This window comes from Euleptes europaea, chromosome 21 (genome assembly GCF_029931775.1).
Source record: "Euleptes europaea isolate rEulEur1 chromosome 21, rEulEur1.hap1, whole genome shotgun sequence".
Lineage (NCBI taxonomy): Eukaryota > Metazoa > Chordata > Lepidosauria > Squamata > Sphaerodactylidae > Euleptes > Euleptes europaea.
The window spans coordinates 15,132,402-15,151,701 of NC_079332.1; the positions used below are offsets into that span (position 1 = coordinate 15,132,402).

Consider the following 19,300-nt stretch of genomic DNA (forward strand, 5'->3'; position numbering starts at 1 on the left):
CTGACGTTTCGCCAGCAGCTGTGGCAGGCATCTTCAGAGGAGTAACTATGGTTTCTGAAACCATAGAGAAATTTGGCTATCTGACAACGGCGGCTAGACTAGTACTGGCAGCATCTTGGAAACAGGAGGAAATTCCAGATTTGGAAAAGTGGCAACAAAAGATGGACGAATTTGCGGTGATGGCCAGACTGACCAGCTTGATGAAAGAGAAGACGACTGAAGAATCCCAAAAGAAACGGGAATGTTATTTTGATTATGTTAAATGGAAAGGATCGATTGTTAGATATAAGGATCAGCTTATAAAATTTACTATATAGTACAGAAGGAATTTATTATCTAAAATGTAGAATATAAGAACAATGTATAAGATGTTTGAAATGTAAGATGAAATAGACTCCCCGAAGGAGTGCAAACTGTGTGAATGTATGTGTATATAATTTGTTTGTTTTTTTTCTTGAAAATGTTAATAAAATATCTTTAAAAAATAAATGCAAAAAACCCCTCCTCCCACCAGTTCCCGCAAATCAATCTGGATTTCCCCTCCGCACCCACCCATGTACCAATCCTGAACTCCTCTTATTTCAGGCCCCAAGCTGCAAACAAAGTCGTCTTCAAACATTATGGTTTCACAGCCACCCGGACCCCTGATGGTGTGCCTCGATTCGCGGCCTCCTCACCAGGAATACTGCTCTGGTTTGGGAAGCCCATCAACGGCTGGGGCGAAAACTGGGCCCGTGGCACCGGAACAAAACTCGGCGCCGCGCCCCTGGCCGGCGGCATCTGGGTTGGCGGCTGCTGGACGGCCGCAGACTCATCCTTGACATCCATGGGGTTCGAACCCATGTCGGGACTGCCTGACAGCAGAGTCGGGAAGCTCGCTTGGGACGGAGATGGGATCTGGAAGAGGCTGGAGGGAGACGGGTTGCCCGTCTCCAGGTAGCTGCCGAACAAACTGGGCCCGTGCGGGTTGGGATCGGGAGCGGCATTCCCGCCGAACGGTGCGTCAAACAGACCGGGAAAATCGGTGTCTTCTGTGTTGATCAATTGGAGCATGTCTGCAAGACAAAGAGAAAAGGAGGGTGCGCGTGTGAGCAGCGATATTGGCTCTTCCACATCAGAGATCTCTTGCTGTAGCACAGAGGTCTTCAACCCTTTTGAGCCTACCTGATAAGTCTAGATACTTAGTCTCACCTGCGGCTTATTTTTCTCATCTTGAGCCTATTAATTATAGGAAGGCCTTTACCCTTGCCAGATGCCAGGCCCAACCATCGGCTGTCTTAGAAGGGAAATATAAGAAGATCCCTAGATCAGAGAGGTTTTGTCCGTGGGGGACAGGGGACGTTGAAACCATCGAACATGCACTGATATGTTGCCCATCCTACCACGAAGTTGGATCACAGCTTATTCCCTGCTTGCTAAATTCCCTGAAGAGTCAGTTGAGCTTTTGGCAAAGAAGCTCCTATTAGATGATCCTCAGCTTATGCTCCAAACTGCCAAGTTCTGCGCCGTTGCTATTAAAATACGCAGAACTTTATTAGAGAATGATTGTTAGAATATTTTACAACTTTGTCACTTTTAAGGTGATAATTTTAATCAGGGGTTGTTTTTATTGATCTTACACCTTGGGCGAAAGCGTTCGATCCGGGCTGAATCCGGGCTGAAACAGGGAATAAAGGAGGCTAAAGCGACCGTGCGTTTTCGCCCCTTAATTTGTATGGGCAGTCTGAGATTCTGCGGTGCAAAACTATTGAGTCTGGAAATTTTGATTGGTCAGTTGACTGTATTAATAAATTTGATTTGATTTGAACCTTTTTGAGCCTGCAAGTGCCTTTGGAATTCAGACATAGGGTAGGGGGCACATCCCCCAAAATGGCTGCAGGAGGAGGAGGAGCAAACACACAGAGGAAACCCAAAGTGCAGAGGGCAGCAAGTGGTAATTTTAAAAATACACTGGGAAAGAGGATTGAGAGAGAATAAAACCAGCACGTGGTGGCAGTAGCCACTGCAACAACATTATATTAATCTCTGTAGCCAATCAGAAGCCCTGCTGGGCAAATGTCCCACCTGGCCCCACCCACCTTCTAAAAATACTTGGTGGGTATCCAGATACGTGTCGATGGGCTATGGCGCTCAAGGGCACCCCCTTGGGGACCCCTGCTATCGACTGTTACCTGAGCACCTTCAATTGACTAGTATGCAGAGGAGCAAAGAAATGCTGGGACTCGCCGAACCCATTCTGACCTTTTATTCCATAGATTTTTAAAATCCCGTTCTTTGTTCAAAAAGCTCAGGGCAGAATACGTGGCTCTCCCCTCTGCCCTTTTAATCTTACGACAACCAGACTGAGAGACGGGCCGGTCCACGGTCGTCCACAGTTTCACGGAGAGGGGGATTGGAACCTGGGTCTCCCCAGCCCTAATTTGGGACGCTTGGAGCACTGCACCATTGTGACTCTGTGTATGTGTGTGTGTGTGTGCAAAGTGCAGTCAAGTCGCAGCTGCCTTGCAGTGACCCCAGCAAGGGGCTTTCAAGGCAAGTGAAAAGCAGAGGTGGTTTGCCGTTGCCTTCCTCTGCAGAGCCTTCCTTGGTGGTCTCCCATCCGAGCCTGCTTAGCTTCCAACTTCTGGTGACCCCAGCAAAGGACTTTCAAGGCAAGGGAGAAGCAGAGGTGGTTCATTGTTGCCTTCCTCTGCAGAGCCTTCCTTGATGGTCTCCCAGCCAAGAACTGTCCATGCTTAGCTTCTGAGATCTGATGAGCTTGGCCTATAACATGCCACCTTCCTTCCCATGATGTCAGAATACGGCTCAATAATATTAGTTATAATAATTGTGTGCCATCAAGTTGCAACCAATTTATGGTGATCCCAGGTGGTTTGCCGTTGCCTTCCTCTGCAGAGCCTTCCTTGGTGGTCTCCCATCCAAGTACCGAGCCTGCTTAGCTTCCAACTTCTGGTGACCCCAGCAAAGGACTTTCAAGGCAAGCGAGAAGCAAAGGTAGTTTGCTATCGCTTTCCTCTACAGAGCCTTCCTTGGAGATCTCCCATCCAAGTACTGACCCTGCTTAGCTTCCGAGTTGTGACAAGGGGGAGCTATACCATGCCGCCTTCCCTTCCCCATAGTGACTATAGTTGTGTTCGATTCCACCTTCCCCAGCCAGATTTTCTTTTCTTTTAGATGGCTTTATATGTCAGTGCCATGGAGGTTTGCCAGGTGACCTTGGGATAATCACACACTCACCGCCTGACCTACCTCACAGGGTTGTTGTGGAGAGGAGAACAATGGAAGAAAACAAATAAATACGGCAGCATCAGTACAGCCAAGAAGAAGAAGAAACAGAAACAGAAGAAGAAGGAGAAGGAGAAGAAGGAGAAGAAGGAGAAGGAGGAGAAGGAGAAGGAGAGTTGGTTTTTATATGCCGACTTTCTCTGCCACTTAAGGGAGACTCAAACCGGCTTACAATCACCTTCCCTTCCCCACAACAGACACCCTGTGGGGTAGGTGGGGCTGAGATTCTCTAAGAGAGCTGTGACTAGCCCAAGGTCACCCAGCTGGCTTCATGTGGAGGAGCGGGGAAACAAATCCAGCTCACCAGATTAGCCTCCGCTGCTCATGTGGAGGAGTGGGGAAGCGAACCTGGTTCTCCAGATCAGAGTCCACCGCTCCAACCACTGCTCTATGCCCGAAGGTTTCCTTGGTAATTTGATAGACACGCGGGAAGGGAACTTTGGCATCTGTTGCTGGCAGAGGGTGCGTGGCACAAGGGCAGATCATTTTCTGTACACGCAGAAGGGCCAGGGTTCTACCCCGGGCATCGCCCATTAAAGGATCTCTGGTTGCCAGTTCTGGAAAAACCCTGTCTCTGCGTGAGTCCCCGGAGAGCCTCTGTTGGTCAAAGCAGACGTACCCTGAGCTGGGTCTGATACAGTACAGGGCAGTGTCATGTTTCTGCCATTTCTCCCACCAGGGACCTGCTCCAGTTTCATTCCCCGGTTTCACAACCCAGCGATCACACGGCAAGCGGGTGCCCATCTGGGCTGCCACCCAAAAGCGAGTCTCTGCCCACGCCAGCAACAATCCTCTGGGCATCACCCAGAGGTCTGGAGGCGAAGGGGAGTGTTCTCAGGACCCTGGCGGCTACAGGGAAACAGCCGGCTTCCACCTGCCTCCAACCCACGGCAAAGCAGCAGTTAAGATTCTGCCTGGCACGGGCGCAGGGTCAAATCAAGGAAACAGGCGTAAAAATGCAGAAATTATCTGTGTTACAGAGCTCAGTTTTGGAAGGCTTGAAGAGGGAAGCGGACATGTGCATGGAAGAGAGGGCTGCCCGTGGCTACTAGTCAAAATGGATACTAGTCGTGATGCATCCCAAGATGGTGCTGCTGCAGTTGTCTTGTTTGTGGGCTTCCTAGAGGCACCTGGTTGGCGACCGTGTGAACAGACTGCTGGACGCGATGGGCCTCGGTCTGATCCAGCAGTGTCTTTCTTATGTTCTTATGCATTACAATCACCTTCCCTTCCCCACAACAGACTCCCCAATGGGACTCAGCTGGAGGCCAGGTCTACCAAAGGAAGCCCGCCCCGCCCAACAGCTGATAGGCGGGGGGGGGGCAGGAACCGCTGAGCCGCCTGCCCAGCAATCGCACGGCTAGAGGGGAGGGGAGGCTTTAGCCTCCCAACCATTGAGGGCAAGGGAAAGGGGGACCTGGCCATTCTCCACGGCGGGGGGGGGGGGGAGAAGGAGAAGGAGAAGGAGGAGAGTTGGTTTTTATATGCCGACTTTCTCTGCCACTTAAGGGAGACTCAGACCGGCTTATGCATTACAGGAGTTAAGCACGCTGGAGATACACAAACTCAGCTAACACAACATTGGGGAGGGGCCGTGGCTCAGAGGTAGAGCATCTGTTGGCATGCAGAAGGTCCCAGGTTCAATCCCCCGGCATCTCCAGTTAAAGGGACTGGGCAAGTAGGTGATGGGAAAGACCCCTGCCTGAGACCCTGCAGAGCCGCTGCCGGTCTGAGCAGACAATACTGACTTAGGCGGACCAAGGGTCTGATTCAGTATAAGGCAGCTTCATGTGTTCAGGTGTGTCTCTTACGCTGCTGATGCAAATTTGCTTCTCTGGCAACCTTTGAGGGCCGAGAAGACGCTCAAAGTTCAATGCTCCAAAACAATCCAGAACCTGCTAGGGCTGCCAGTATTTGTAAAACAACTAGATTAGAGTCCTGAAGCACCTTAGAGGCCAGCAAGATTATGTTGGGTATAAGCTTTCGAGAGTCAAAGCTCCATTTTTCAGTATTTACAAAGACACACAGCTGAGAGTCTGACTAAGATCTGTGCATTCCACGCTAGATTATATTTTAGGCTAAATTCCCTCTCGGATAAATTCCCTTTGAGCTCTTCCGTATGATCCCCGCTTGACCTAGAATTGCTTAGGTTTCTCATCGTTCCTATAACACGTCCCTTCAGACCGTAACCCAGACCCGAGCCCGTAATCAAGAATATGTATCTTATTGTATGAACAAACACCCATTGTTAAATCTAACATCCTCCCAATCTCCACATCCTCACTATATTAAATACCCCAGATCTCGCCGCTGTGCGGATACCTAAATCTGTACAATGGGGCTAGTCACAGCAATGGTTTATTTTATTTATTTATACCCTGCCTTTCTCCCCAAAGCTGCATACCACATTCTCCCTCTGTTTTATTCTCACAACAACCCGGGGGGTAGGTTCAGCTGAGAGTGTGACTGGCCTAAGGTCCCCCAGCAAACCTCCGCGGCAGAGTGCAGGATTTGAACCTGGGTTTCCCGGATCCTCGCCCGACACTCTACAGATTTAGGGGTTTGCAAACCCAGGATTGCAGAAAAATGAAACGTTGCCAAAAATAAATGTTATGGGGTAAAAAGACTCCCGAACGTCATTGCAACATCTGCACATATATAGAATAATAATTTTTTCAACATACCCTGACTGTATTTCAGCTGGTATCATAACTGTGACATACATCAAAAGCATCTACCTGGGGTTTCAATATGGGGCTGCAGAGATACCCAGGACAAGGAAGATACCATGGAAAGCAAATTTAGGTTTCCCCTCCTGTGCATATTCTCACGGGACCCCCCTCTTGCCTGAGGTTAGTACGCATATGGCCACGGTGGTTCTCTGTAAGATCTTCAACAAACGTCTGAACAATTTGAAGATTCTCTCATGCCACCTGGTGGCTTCATCTTACGAATTCCCCACCTGGCTTCAGGGTCCCCTGTAATTCCCCCAGGGTGGGATTCAGTTACCTCGAGGCCGCCCGAGGCATCCGAAGTCGGCACCGGCATTAAAACGGGCGAAACGCTGGGCTTTTTAAATGGACTTTCAAGGACCCCCAGGAACGTTCCCAAAGCTGCCGACGGGGCCATTCGACGGCGCCCCTCGGAGAATCGCTCCGCTTCGGACCGCCTGGTGCGAACCCAACCCCGCCGACGTACCAATGCAGATCCAGTTCTTCCACCACCCGCCAACTGTACCCTCTCCCCCCCGAAAAAGCTACTCTGTGCAGGAAGAAGTAGAAGTAGAAGTAGAAGTAGAAGAAGAAGAAGTAGTAGAAGAAGAAGAAGAAGTAGAAGAAGAAGAAGAAGAAGAAAAGAAGAAAAGAAGAAAAGAAGAAGTAGTAGTAGTAGAAGAAGAAGTAGAAGAAGAAGAAAAGAAGAAAAGAAGAAGAAGTAGTAGTAGTAGAAGAAGAAGAAAAGAAGAAAAGAAGAAGTAGTAGTAGTAGAAGAAGAAGTAGAAGAAGAAGAAAAGAAGAAAAGAAGAAGAAGAGTAGTAGTAGAAGAAGAAGTAGAAGAAGAAGAAGAAGAAGAAGAAAAGAAGAAAAGAAAAGAAAAGAAGAAGAAGAAGAGTTGGTTTTTATATGCTGACTTTCTCTACATTCTAAAAGAGAATCAAACTAGCTTACAATCACCTTCCCTTCCCCTCCCAACAGACACCCTGGGAGGTCGGTGGGGCTGAGAGAGCTCTAAGAGAGCTGTGACTAGCCCAAGGTCGCCCAGCTGGCTCCGTGAAGGGGCGGGGAAGCCAACCAGGTCCCGAGCTGGTACCTCGCTCGCTGCGACCACTTGGTCACCCCCCTAGCGGGAAAGGATGCCCGGCTAAGGCGGCACCCCTGGAAGTATAAAATCTGCGCCCCCCCAAAAAAAGGAAGGGGGAAAGAGGGGTACCTTCAAAAGTGCAGTCCATACCGGCTGCCCCCCTGCGGCGCCCGGGTCTAGGAATGTGCAAATGAGGACACCTCTCCCGGTTGTGAAAATGGGTGCAACTTGGGACTGGAGATATAGATGCATATATAAATATATAATTTTATTTCCAAAGGGCTGCCCTCTGGCTCCCTTGCTGGGCAGACTCTCCTCCTCCTCCTCCTCCTCTCCCCCCCCAGCCCGCCGCAATGAGGGAGGAATCGTGAATCACGGATTTAGCATGAGGTGATGCCGCCGGAGCCAATCAGGGCCGGGGCCGGCTCTCCACCAGCCGGCCCCGCCGCCGCCGCCTCCAAGGTGAATGGCAGCCGGGGTTACTACCGTGCATCCGGGCTTAACCCCTTCCCCGCCGCACTGCAGGCAGGAGGGGTTACTCGAGGTCAGCGGCGGCTTTCTGGAAAGCGGCAGGCAGGCGGATGGCAAAGGCCGTCTCTGTTGATCCCCGGGGTGCCCTGCTAGCTCCCTGGATATATAAATATATATATTAGTTTATTGTGACGGTCATAGACCAGCTCATAAATAAAACACAATCGTAAACCCACGCTTATAGGAAATACAATCAACAATGCACATTAAAAACATTGCATAAACCATCCTAGAAGTAAAAATTGTGTACATCCGTAGCCAAGCATGTACCAAGTTAAATATGAAAAACCCTGTGCAGCAAACCTGCTGTAAATAAATTATGGAAACCATCACTTCGGCACATGGTTTTACTATGTATTAAAAGTTATTAGCCGTCCTTCTTTCTATACACCAATATATATATTTGGTTATATATACCTATATATATATACACACACACACATATACCTATATATACCTATATATACCTATCTATCTATCTATCTATCTATCTATCTATCTATCTATCTATCTAGCTAGCTAGCTAGCTAGCTAGCTAGCTATCTATCTATATACACACACACACACACATACCTATATGCACACACACACACCTATATACCTACACACACACACACACACACACACCTATATACCTATGTATATATATATATACACACACACACACCCCTATATACCTATATATACACACACACACACACACACCTATATACCTCTATATCTACACCAATATATATATGTGGTTTTCTCTGGCTATCCTTTTCATGACATGTAGGGCCTCCAGCTAGGGTTGCCAGCTTCCAGATGGGGCCTGGAGATCTCTTGGAATTACAACTGATCTCTGGACTGCAGAGATCAGTTCCCCTCAAGAAAATGGCTACTGAGGAGGAGGAGGAGGAGGAAGAAGAAGAGTTGGTTTTTATATGCCGACTTTCTCCACCTTCTAAAGTAGAATCCAACCGGCTTACAGTCGCCTTCCCTTCCCCTCCCCACAACAGACACCCTGGGAGGTAGGCGGGGCTGAGAGAGTTCAGAGAGAGCTGTGACTAGCCCAAGGTCACCCAGCTGGCTTTGTGTGTAGGAGTGGGGAAATATATCCAGTTCACCAGATTAGCCTCCGCCCACACCCCTAGTGACCAGAAGATGGCCAAGATGCCCTCCCTCTCATAGAATCATAGAGTTGGAAGGGATCCCCAGAGGTCATCTAGTCCAACCCCCTGCACAATGCAGGAAATTCACAACTACCTCGCCCCCCCATACATCCCCAGTGACCCCTACACCACGCCCAGAAGATGGCCACAAAAGAATCCTCCAGGATCCCTGGCCGATCTGGCCCGGAGGAAAGTTGCTTCCTGACCCCAAAGTGGCGATCGGATTTCCCTGGGCATGCCATGAGAGCCAAACATTTACGCAGCCCTTCCTGCCCTCCCTCTCATGATCTGCCTAAATTCACAGAATCAGCATTGCTGACAGATGGCCATCTAGCCTCTGCTGAAAAACCTCCAGGGAAGGAGAGCCCGCCACCTCCCGAGGAAGCCCGTTCCACTGAGGAACTGCTCTAACGGTTAGAAAGTTCTTCCTAATGTTTAGACGGAAACTCTTTCGATTTAATTTCAACCTGTTGGTTCTGGTCTGACCTTCAGTATACTGCCTCTGTACATGGAAGTTCCACTTAACTATCACAGCCAGTGGCTCTTGACAGACTCATACTCCTCGAGGACTTGAACAATCTTTAAAAAAAAAATTGGCAGAAAAAAATAGATGAAAAGGGGTGGGAACAAAGAGTGGAAAATGGAGAGTCTGAATTCCACACCAGTGTGGAGTAGTGGTTAGAGCGTCGGGCTAGGATCTGGGAGGCCCCCTCCTCGAATCAGCACTCTGCTGTGGGAGACACGCACTCTTAGCCTAAACTACCTCACAGGGTTGTTGTATGAAATGGAAAAGGGGGGAAAGTTGTAAGCTGCTTCGGGTCTCCGCTGGGGAGAAAAGTGTGGCATGAACAAAAGGAACGAATAAAATTTAAAAAGCAAATTTTGGGATTCGGACGCCAGCGGCAGAGCCTCTGCTTGGCGCGCAGAAGGTCCCAGGTTCAATCCCCGGCACCTCCAGTTAAAGGGACTAGGCAAGGAGGTGATGGGAAAGACCTCTGCCTGAGACCCTGGAGAGCGGCTGCCAGTCTGAGTGGATAGTATAGGGCTGTGGCTCAGTGGCAGAGCATCTGCTTGGCATGCAGAAGGTCCCAGGTTCAATCCCTGGCATCTCCAGTTAAAGGGACCAGGCAAGTAGGTGATGGGAAAGACCCCTGCCTGAGACCCTGGAGAGCAGCTGCCAGTCTGAGTGAATAGTATAGGGCTGTGGCTCAGTGGTAGAGCATCTGCTTGGCATGCACGAGGTCCCAGGTTCAATCCCTGGCATCTCCAGTTAAAGGGACTAGGCAAGTAGGTGATGGGAAAGACCCCTGCCCGAGACCCTGGAGAGCCGCCGACTTTGATGGACCAAGGGTCTGATTCAGTAGAAGGCAGCTTCATGGTTTTGGGGGTGGGACAGAGAGGAGCACAAACATGTGCAAGAGGCAAGACAAATTTATACTGACAGCACCCAAACACAAATCCTGCCAGCTCTCTGCAGCCTGGGAGAATTCAGACGCATCCCTGCCCGCCATCCAAAAATGGAATACGCTCTTTGCCCCACGACAAAGTCCGCGTCTGAAGAACGGCTGACTTCAAGTTACCTTTCAAAATCCCCTACGAAGTGTTTGCTTTTCGGGGGCTGGCGGGCAACTCGATCTTGCCCAACGAATGGGACGGGCCCTGCTTGAACAACCCAGCCGGGCGGGAATCAGGCTCCCCGACGCTGGGATGCTGCGCCTCCCCGAAGATCAGCACCCCCTCCACAGGAGGCGAAGGTCGGTGCGCAACCCAGAACGAAGTGGGAGAGCGCCGGTTTCAAACGCTCCCCAGCTCCCCGCAAGGAGAGAAGTAGCCCGGCAAGGAAAAGGCTGGCCTAGTTTTCTTCTTGCGTGGAGTTTCCAATGCAGAGGAACGTTGGAAAACGAAAGCCGCCACATCCAACCTAAAGCATTCTGCAGTCCGCCTAATTCCGCTACGCGGTGGTTAAGAGCGGTGGTTTGGAGCGGTGGACTCTGATCTGGAGAGCCAGGTTTGATTCTCCACTCTTCCACATGAAGCCAGCTAGGTGACTTTGGGCTAGTCACACCCTCTCAGCCCCACCTACCTCACAGGGTGTGGGGAAGGGAAGGGAAGGTGATTGTAAGCCGGTCTGAGTCTCCCTTAAGTGGTAGAGAAAGTTGGTATATAAAAACCAACTCTTCTTCTTCTTTGCCCCCGGGGCGGTCTCTGCTAAGACGGTCTCCCAATTCCACCCACCCACCCCAAAGAGGGTTGAAAAGGTGGCTCGGGAAAGGATATAGATTCTAAGTTTAGTTCTCTTGGATCCTTTCATCTCGTACCAGTTTCTTTCTTTATTACATTTTTTTTTATCCTACCCTTCCTTCAGGGGGATCAAGGCAAGTACATAGTTCTGCATGCCTCCAATTTATCCTCACAACAACCCTGTGAGGTAGCTCAGGCTCAGAGTGACGGGCCCCTGGTCACTCTGCAAGCTTTCCTGGCAGAGCGGGGATTCGAACCTGGGTCTCCCCGATCCTACCCTGACATTCCGTAGCTCAGTGGCGGAGCCTCTGCTTGGCATGCAGAAGGTCGCAGGTTCAGTCCCCGGCATCTCCAGTTAAAGGGATCAGGCAAGTAGGTAATGGGAAAGACCCCTGCCGGAGACCCTGGAGAGCCGCTGCCGGCCTGAGTAGACAATGCTGATTTTGATGGACCCAGGGACTGATTCAGTATAAGGCAGTGGTTCCCAACCTTTTTTTGACCAGGGACCACTAGGACTTTTTTGTTCGGTGCAGGGACCCCAAGGTTCAAAATAAAAATTCCAAGAATTTGAAAATAAACTTTAATCATAACTGTTAGTTAAACATTAAACTCAGAATAATATTTGAAAATATATATTTTTATAATAGAGACCTTTTAATTGAAAACATTAATTTATTATGGGTTTATAACTTTGCTTCGCGGACCTTAATTTAGTTCTCGCGGACTCCCGGCTGGGAACCAGTGGTGTAAGGCAACATGGGTTCTAACCACGCCTGGCTTACGAATTGGTGGACCCCACCTAGGACGCTCCACGGCAGCCTGTGAAAATCAGGAGACCTTCCGTTCCGAGTTCGGGAACAAGCAGGCCTTCTAGATCCAGGAAATAACCCCCTGCGGTCACCCCACGAGGAGCAGCACGTCCACCGCCCCGCCTCACGTGATTCTGCCCAGACTCGACCGAAGGTGCAAAAAATAAAATTGGCTCTCGGAGAGATTTCCAACACGCCGTCTGCACATCGAGCCGAGCCAAACACAAAGTCATCGAGACCGGACAGACTTGTTGCGCCCCTGTGTGCTTGTGAATAATTACGATCCCGAGCAGTCCTGCCGGATCAGGCCCACCTAGGGTTGCCAACCTCCAGGTGCTAACCCAAAATCAAAGCACTTCCGTGCCAATACCGTGAACTTTGGAAAACAGCACAGGAACGATATAGTACAAAGTGACGACAACTATATTGTGTTTAAAACAGTGGTTCCCAACCTTTTTTTGACCAGGGACCACTAGGACTTTTTTGTTCGGGGCAGGGACCCCAAGGTTCAAAATAAAAATTCCGGGAATTTGAAAATAAACTTTAATCATAACTGTTAGTTAAACATTAAACTTAGAATTACATTTGAATATATATATTTTATAATAGAGAACTTTTAATTGAAAATATTAATTTATTATGGGTTTATAACTTTGTTTTGCGGACCTTGAATTGGTTCTCGCGGACCCCTGGGGGTCCGTGGACCCCTGGTTGGGAACCAGTGGTTTAAAACATGCAAAAACAAGCAAGTGGGAATACACACAAGTAGCACTTATTGCAAATATATACAAAATATACAATCCACGTTCGATGCAGTCTTTGTGCAATACAGTTTCCTTAATATATATTTGTAGGAATTCTCATTAAAAAAAGTCCATAAGGTACATGTATGAATAATCATTGGATCTCCATAATAGAAGGTATAGATGGGGGAACGGCCGTTTCAAGGATATTTCTTCAGCCCCAATTCTATTCAAGTTTCCAAAATGATTAAGTATCATGCAACATATAGTCAATTCACTGGTTCCCGTAGGATACTCCCAAGTGTAGCCAACAGACGAGCATAGCTGTTTTCCAAACCTCCAGGTACTAGCTGGAGATCTCCTGCTATTACAACTGATCTCCAGCCGGTAGAGATCGGTTCCCCTGGAGAAAAGGGCCGCTTTGGCAGTTGGACTCTATGGCATTGACGTCCCTCCCCTCCCCAAACCCCGCCCTCCTCAGGCTCCCCCCCCAAAACCTCTCGCCGGTGGTAAAGAGGGACATGGCAATCCTAGGCCCACCCTGCCTCCAGTTTCCAACAGCAGTCAGCCAGATACCTCCAAGAAGCCCAGAGCAGGAACAACCACACTGCCGCTGTCCGTTCTATGACCATTTCTATCTATCTGAGATACACTGCTCCTGAAAGCGGAGGCTCCACCGAGCTGTCTCGGCTAACAGCCCCCGATGGACTCCCAAACTAAATCAGTGGCCGCCCCTGCGACAAGGAATCCCTTGAATTAACAATACGTCGTGTGAAGAAATGCTTCCCGGATATAGTGCCAATCTAATTTCTTTTTTGGGGGGGGTCCTCAGTTCGAATGTTAATGGAGAGGAAGGAACAGTTCTCTCAATACGTCTTCTTTATAACCCTGACCCCGCCCTCCAGCTTTCTTTTGCTTGATCCCAGGGGCTTTTTAGCGTGAGAAAACAGTAGACGTAAATTTGCAAAGCTTGGCCGAGATGGGGGGGCTTGGCATGGTTTTGCCGCCTCTCTGCTGAAGTACGGCACTGCATTGAATTACAGTAACCCCAGTGTCAGACCAGGAACTGGGAGACCCAGGTTCGAATCCCCACTCTGCCATGGAAGCTCGCTGGGGGACCTTGGGCCAGTCGCACACTCCCAGCCTCGCCCACCCCACAGGGTCGTTGTGAGGATTAAATGGCGGACAGGAGCGAGGAGGGCCAGGTTCGGATTCCCATTCTGCCATGGAAGCTTGCTGGCACAATTCCCATTCTGGCACAATTCCCATTCTGCCATGGAAGCTTGCTGGCACAGTTCCCATTCTGCCACAGAAGCTAGGCTGGCACAGGCTCAGCCTAGCCTACCTTGTAGGGCTGCTGTTAAGAGGATAAAAATGGAAGCAGGGGAACAAAATGGGCAGCCGTTTGGGGAGAAACGCCGAGTGCAAACGAAGCGGGGAAATAAGTACAACACAAATCGAGAGTGCAATCCTAAACAGAGGTATGCCCTTCCAATTTTGCAAGCTCAGAAAGGTGGGACCTCTGCTTAAAGAGTGTGGCGTAGTGGTTAAGAGTGGAGACCCGGGTTCGAATCCCACACACACACACACACACTCTGCTACGCTCACTGGGTGACTTCGGGCCAGCTGCGCTCTCTCAGCTTCAGGACACAACAGAGGAGAGGAGAACCACGTCAGATGCTTTGGGACCCTGTCGGGGAGAAAGCCAGGGTCCAAACGAATGCAATCATTAGATATTCTAAGGCAAGATCCAGCTAAAGGTTTCAGCTGGTATCTCTGGCAGTTTGACGAGAACAGCACAGGCTTTTATGCTTCATAACAGCATACAGGCACAAAAATCCCCTTTTCCTACACATCTGTGATTCGGTTTCAGTACCCGGGGGGTTTCGCCTTGGATTCGCCACCCTCTAGATGCCCATTTTCCCCATCCGAATTCTCAAAACTCTGCATGGGGGGTTGGTTTTTGAGTTTTTGAGAATTTGGATGGGGGAAATGCGCATCTGGAGAGGGGCGAATCCGAGGCGAAACCTCCCGGGCAAAAATGGCCTCGGAGCCCACCCACCCACCTTTGTGGCCAGACGTCCTGGAAAAAACGAAAAGGGTAAAGGGTCTTTCTTGCAAAAGGCGTCTGGCATTCCTACGATCGATTCCCAGGGCATTCGCCCAGCAGCCTTAACCAGATGCCAGGACAGGAATATATTTCTGCGATGGCACCAGGGAAGTGGGGGGAAACAGCTGGGACCAAAAGCTCCATCATTTAAGTCCTGAAAAGAAGCAGGAGGCGGTGGGAGGGGGGCAACACTGCCAGCCAGCCTTGCATAAGGGGTGGGGGTCGAACTCCCTCCTGCAAGAGGGAATGACCGACAGTAACCCAAGGGTGACGTCAGCCCCCTCTGGGGGAAAAGTGGGCAGGGCTTTAAGCCACCCGAACCTGAGCTGCCAAGCAAGAAGGGCGGGGGGGAGGCGACGGATCCCCACCAAATACTATTTCAGCAGCCGCCCAAACCCCCCAGCTCCCACCCCTTGAGTAAATGCACATTGCTCATGTTGCATCAAAAAGTCCAAAGTTGTTTTGGTCTCTGGAACGGGCAGGTAGAAGGGGGAAAGGCTTCAGGTCGGGGGTGGGGGGAAGCATCTCGGGTGCCCCGTGGGCCCAGCTGCCCCACGTCAGGAGAAGCGTGCCCCCGAAGAGCATGCATGCGCCCAGGGTCCCACAACCGAGTTCTCCTCTCCCCACGAGCCTGAATGTTTCCATCGCCTGGATGTTGCAGCTTCTCTCTCTCTGCACCCATAAGGGGTTTGCAATTTTAGGAATGTTTTTAACCCGGAGCACGTTTCTAGTGAAATCACCGACGTGGGGACTGCGGGGGGGATTGAGCATGTGGGTGGAAAGGCAGAGCAGGTGGGGTGGAAAACAAAAAGCATGTCAGCCCCCCCTCCCCTGGGGGGGGGGGAATGCTTTCTGTGCATAGGAAGCCAAGACTTGCCGGATGGACACTGTCCCTTTGCCAGGGGCTTCCCTCTATGGGGTGGGTCTCTTTTTGCCCCCCCCCAGCACAAGCCAAGGGGGATGGAGAGAAGCCCCTCCAAACCTCTCCCCGCCCCCCCCCCCATCTCACCATTCGGATCCTTACCGTCAATGTCACTCAAGAGAGCCGTGTCAATCTCGCTGGATTCGTTGAGTGTCAGCGAAGGGTCCAAGCCCTCCAGGGAAGGGTCTCCAAAGGGGAGGCTGTTCATCTCGGCAAGCCGGCCCCCTCCCCAGCCGAGGGTCCTTCCAAGAAAAATCCCAGGGATCAAGAAAGTTATTTTTTAAAAAATAAAACAAAACTCAATAACAGTTATGGGGAAGGCGCCTTCTTAAAGGCAACCGGAGAATCCACCAGCAGCAAAGCCATCCACGATGGGACACCCACCCACCCACCCAAAAGCAAAACAATTGCACGCTTATGGGCTGGTGGGTACTAGCTGTCTCCTGCGTCCCACCCCCATTTCTGCCATGACTGGATCTGGAGGGGAGGGGGAGGAAAGGAAGGAGAGTTGTGAACTGGAGTTCCAGCCTGCTACTGGGGAGGGAAAAGGGGGGAGGAGCTACAGCTGTAGATCCCGCCTCCTGGATCCCTTGACGGACAGCGCCTGCTTGCAAAGGGGAATCTGTCAACACAACACACACACACATTTCAGCAGTATTTGCTGAATTGTTCTGTTTGCAAAATCAGGGAAACTGGAATTGGAGGGGGGGACCACACCTGGCAGTCAGGCTTACGGGTTTTTGTGTGGGGCTTACTCCCGAGGAAACGCATGCACTGGGTTTTTAGCAGGGCCCCTTCAGTTGGGAAAATAAAAATAGGAAAGGGGGTGTCTTTCTCTCCTCTCCCCCCTGCTCTCCATGCAGCTGCGCCTGTTGAATTTCTGCAGCCGCTGCACCTATTGAATTTCTGCAAGTAGTCCGTTATTGGGGTGCCTTTCTCTCCTCTCCCCCCTGCTCTCCATGCCGCTGCACCTGTCGAATTTCTGCAGCCGCTGCACCTGTCGAATTTCTGCAAGTAGTCCGTTATTGGGGTGCCTTTCTCTCCTCTCCCCCCTGCTCTCCATGCCGCTGCACCTGTCGAATTTCTGCAGCCACTGCACCTGTCGAATTTCTGCAAGCAGTCCGTTATTGGGGTGCCTTTCTCTCCTCTCCCCCCCCCCCGCTCTCCATGCCGCTGCACCTGTCGAATTTCTGCAACCACTGCACCTGTCGAATTTCTGCAAGCAGTCCGTTATTGGGGTGCCTTTCTCTCCTCTCCCCCCCCGCTCTCCATGCCGCTGCACCTGTCGAATTTCTGCAACCACTGCACCTGTCGAATTTCTGCAAGCAGTCCGTTATTGGGGTGCCTTTCTCTCCTCTCCCCCCCCGCTCTCCATGCCGCTGCACCTGTCGAATTTCTGCAGCCGCTGCACCTGTCGAATTTCTGCAAGTAGTCCGTTATTGGGGTGCCTTTCTCTCCTCTCCCCCCCGCTCTCCATGCCGCTGCACCTGTCGAATTTCTGCAGCCGCTGCACCTGTCGAATTTCTGCAAGTAGTCCGTTATTAGGGTGCCTTTCTCTCCTCTCCCCCCGCTCTCCATGCCGCTGCACCTGTTGAATTTCTGCAAGTAGTCCGTTATTGGGGTGCCTTTCTCTCCTCTCCCCCCTGCTCTCCATGCCACTGCACCAGTTGAATTTCTGCAAGTAGTCTGTTATTGGGGTGCCTTTCTCTCCTCTCCCCCCTGCTCTCCATACCGCTGCACCTGTTGAATTTCTGCAAGTAGTCAGTTATTGGGGGGGGTGCATAGTCTTGATAGACAGCTCAGGACTGGGTGGGAAAATTTCCTCCTTGGGAAGGGGGTGTGGGGCAGGGGGGGCGTTACCGAATTATTTATCCGAATTATTCGGAAAGCCCCCTCCAGAATCTGAATTATTCTAACATAACATGAAAAAAGCAAAAGGTTGTGGGGGGCCCCGAAGGTCTCGAACCCACGGCTCGATTGGCTTACGGAACGCCCTGCCACCAGGCGTAGCACTGGTCGCTGGCAAGGGCCCAGCGCCTTCACCGGCGGGCCTCTCCAGCGCGCTTGGCGGAGAGCCGCCCCGTGGAACCTCCCTGTGCAGAGGCAGTCTACCCCCTACGGAAAAACACGCCGCAGTTTCCCTGGCAATAACGTTCCTTAGGGCTGTTGTGCCGAGTGATCATACCTGCATCACGTATGCAGGTGTACACGCAGGGACGGTGGCGCGAAAGGGTGGGCCGGCTTGCGAGTTCGCCAGGCGGGACGCCCTGAAATTGAGACTGGCTTTTGCGGGAATTGGTAGGCCATTTCTGGGGTCTTCCAGAACTCATAGGATAGGCTTGTATTTTTTTTTTAGAATCCCCCAACCTAGAAAGCTAGCCCATCAGGAAGAAGGCTAGGCTTCGAAACTTTGGAGATGGAGCCTGGGGAGGACAGGGACCTCAGTGGGATACAATGCCATTGTCCAAAGCATCCATTTTTTCTGGAAGAACCAATCTCTGCAGTCTAGAAATGAGCTGCATTTCCTGGGGAAACCCAGGTCCCACCTGGAGGTTGGCATCCCTACATAGAGCCCCCCCTCCAAAGCATCCATTTTCTCCAGGGGAACTAATCTCTGCATCCTGGAGATGAGCCGTAATTCAGGGGGATCCCCAAGTCCCACCTGGAAGTTGGCATCCTCATTTCCCTAACATGCTAGTTTTCTACACGCAGGGATTTCTCCCTTATGGTGCCAGCTCCCACCTGCAGAGGCCGGCAAGGGCAGACCTGGCACCTGGGTGAGAAACCCAAGACCCAATTCAGGGGCGCGGAGGCAACAGTTTATTCCTCCAGTTTATTCCTCTTGTCCAGCGCTCGGAGGTAGACCACTCCTGAGCGTGGAGGCTCCCCGGGTCAAACAGCTTTGCGCAAGCCATTCCATGGATCTGTGCGATTTTTGCTTTAAATTAAATTAATTAATTCTGTTTTAAATTAAATTAGTCAATTTTGTTTTAAATTAAATTAATTAATTAAATTAATTATTTTGTTTTAATTAAAAGCGCCCTCTGGACTTAAATTAAATGGATTAAAACAGCCCTCTGAATTGCTTTGCGGAGCGGTTCGCCGTCGGGCGCGAACCAGCGCTGCAAGCCGCAAAAGCAAAACAACTTTGCACGTTGCTTCTTCTTGGCCCCGGCAGGGAAAGGGTTAACGCCGGCCGGACGCGTCTGGGCGTGGCCACGCTTCCCGGCAGTCCGCCAATGGGCTGGCGCCAAAGCGGGGATGCCCCCAAGGGGAAGCTTGGTTGAGAAGCGGGGGGGGGAAACACCGCCCGTAGTGCCAGTCGGGCGCAGCCAATGGCAGCGCGGCTCCGCAGTGGAGTGATTTGACGTCACGGCCCGGCCTCTAGGATTACATCATGTGGGCGGGGAATCTCCCGCCTCCACGTGGAGCGTGGGGGAGAGCGAGCTGCGGCAGCTGAGCCGGGAGGGTAGGCGGGGTTCAGGGGCGGGGTTTAAATTTAAAGGGGCCGAGCGGACGGAGCGGGGCTTTCCTGCAGCCCTGCTCAAAGTGGAGGGTTTGATCCCGGGAAGGTTTCATTTTGGGATAAGACGGGACCTTTCCCTGTAAAAATAAACCAGTGAAATGCTGCTGTTCAAAATGGACAGAGGGAAGGGGTGGCAGTTAGGGTTGCCAACCTCCAGGTAGTATCTGGAGCTCCCCTGCTATTA

General features: G+C 51.0%; 1 protein-coding gene across 1 annotated transcript in view; it reads right to left on the minus strand.

Moving 5' to 3' along the window:
• The window catches only part of SREBF1 (sterol regulatory element binding transcription factor 1), a 38,291-nt gene extending 22,492 nt beyond the window's left edge, over positions 1–15,799 (minus strand). Inside the window, exons 1-2 of the mRNA XM_056866477.1 lie at positions 15,693–15,799; positions 678–1,055 (exon numbers count right to left, since the gene is read on the minus strand). Of these exons, the coding sequence (XP_056722455.1) occupies positions 678–1,055; positions 15,693–15,798 (484 nt within the window). The 5' untranslated portion in view covers position 15,799. The remainder of the gene's footprint in view (positions 1–677; positions 1,056–15,692) is intronic.
• Positions 15,800–19,300: the final 3,501 nt, after the last annotated feature.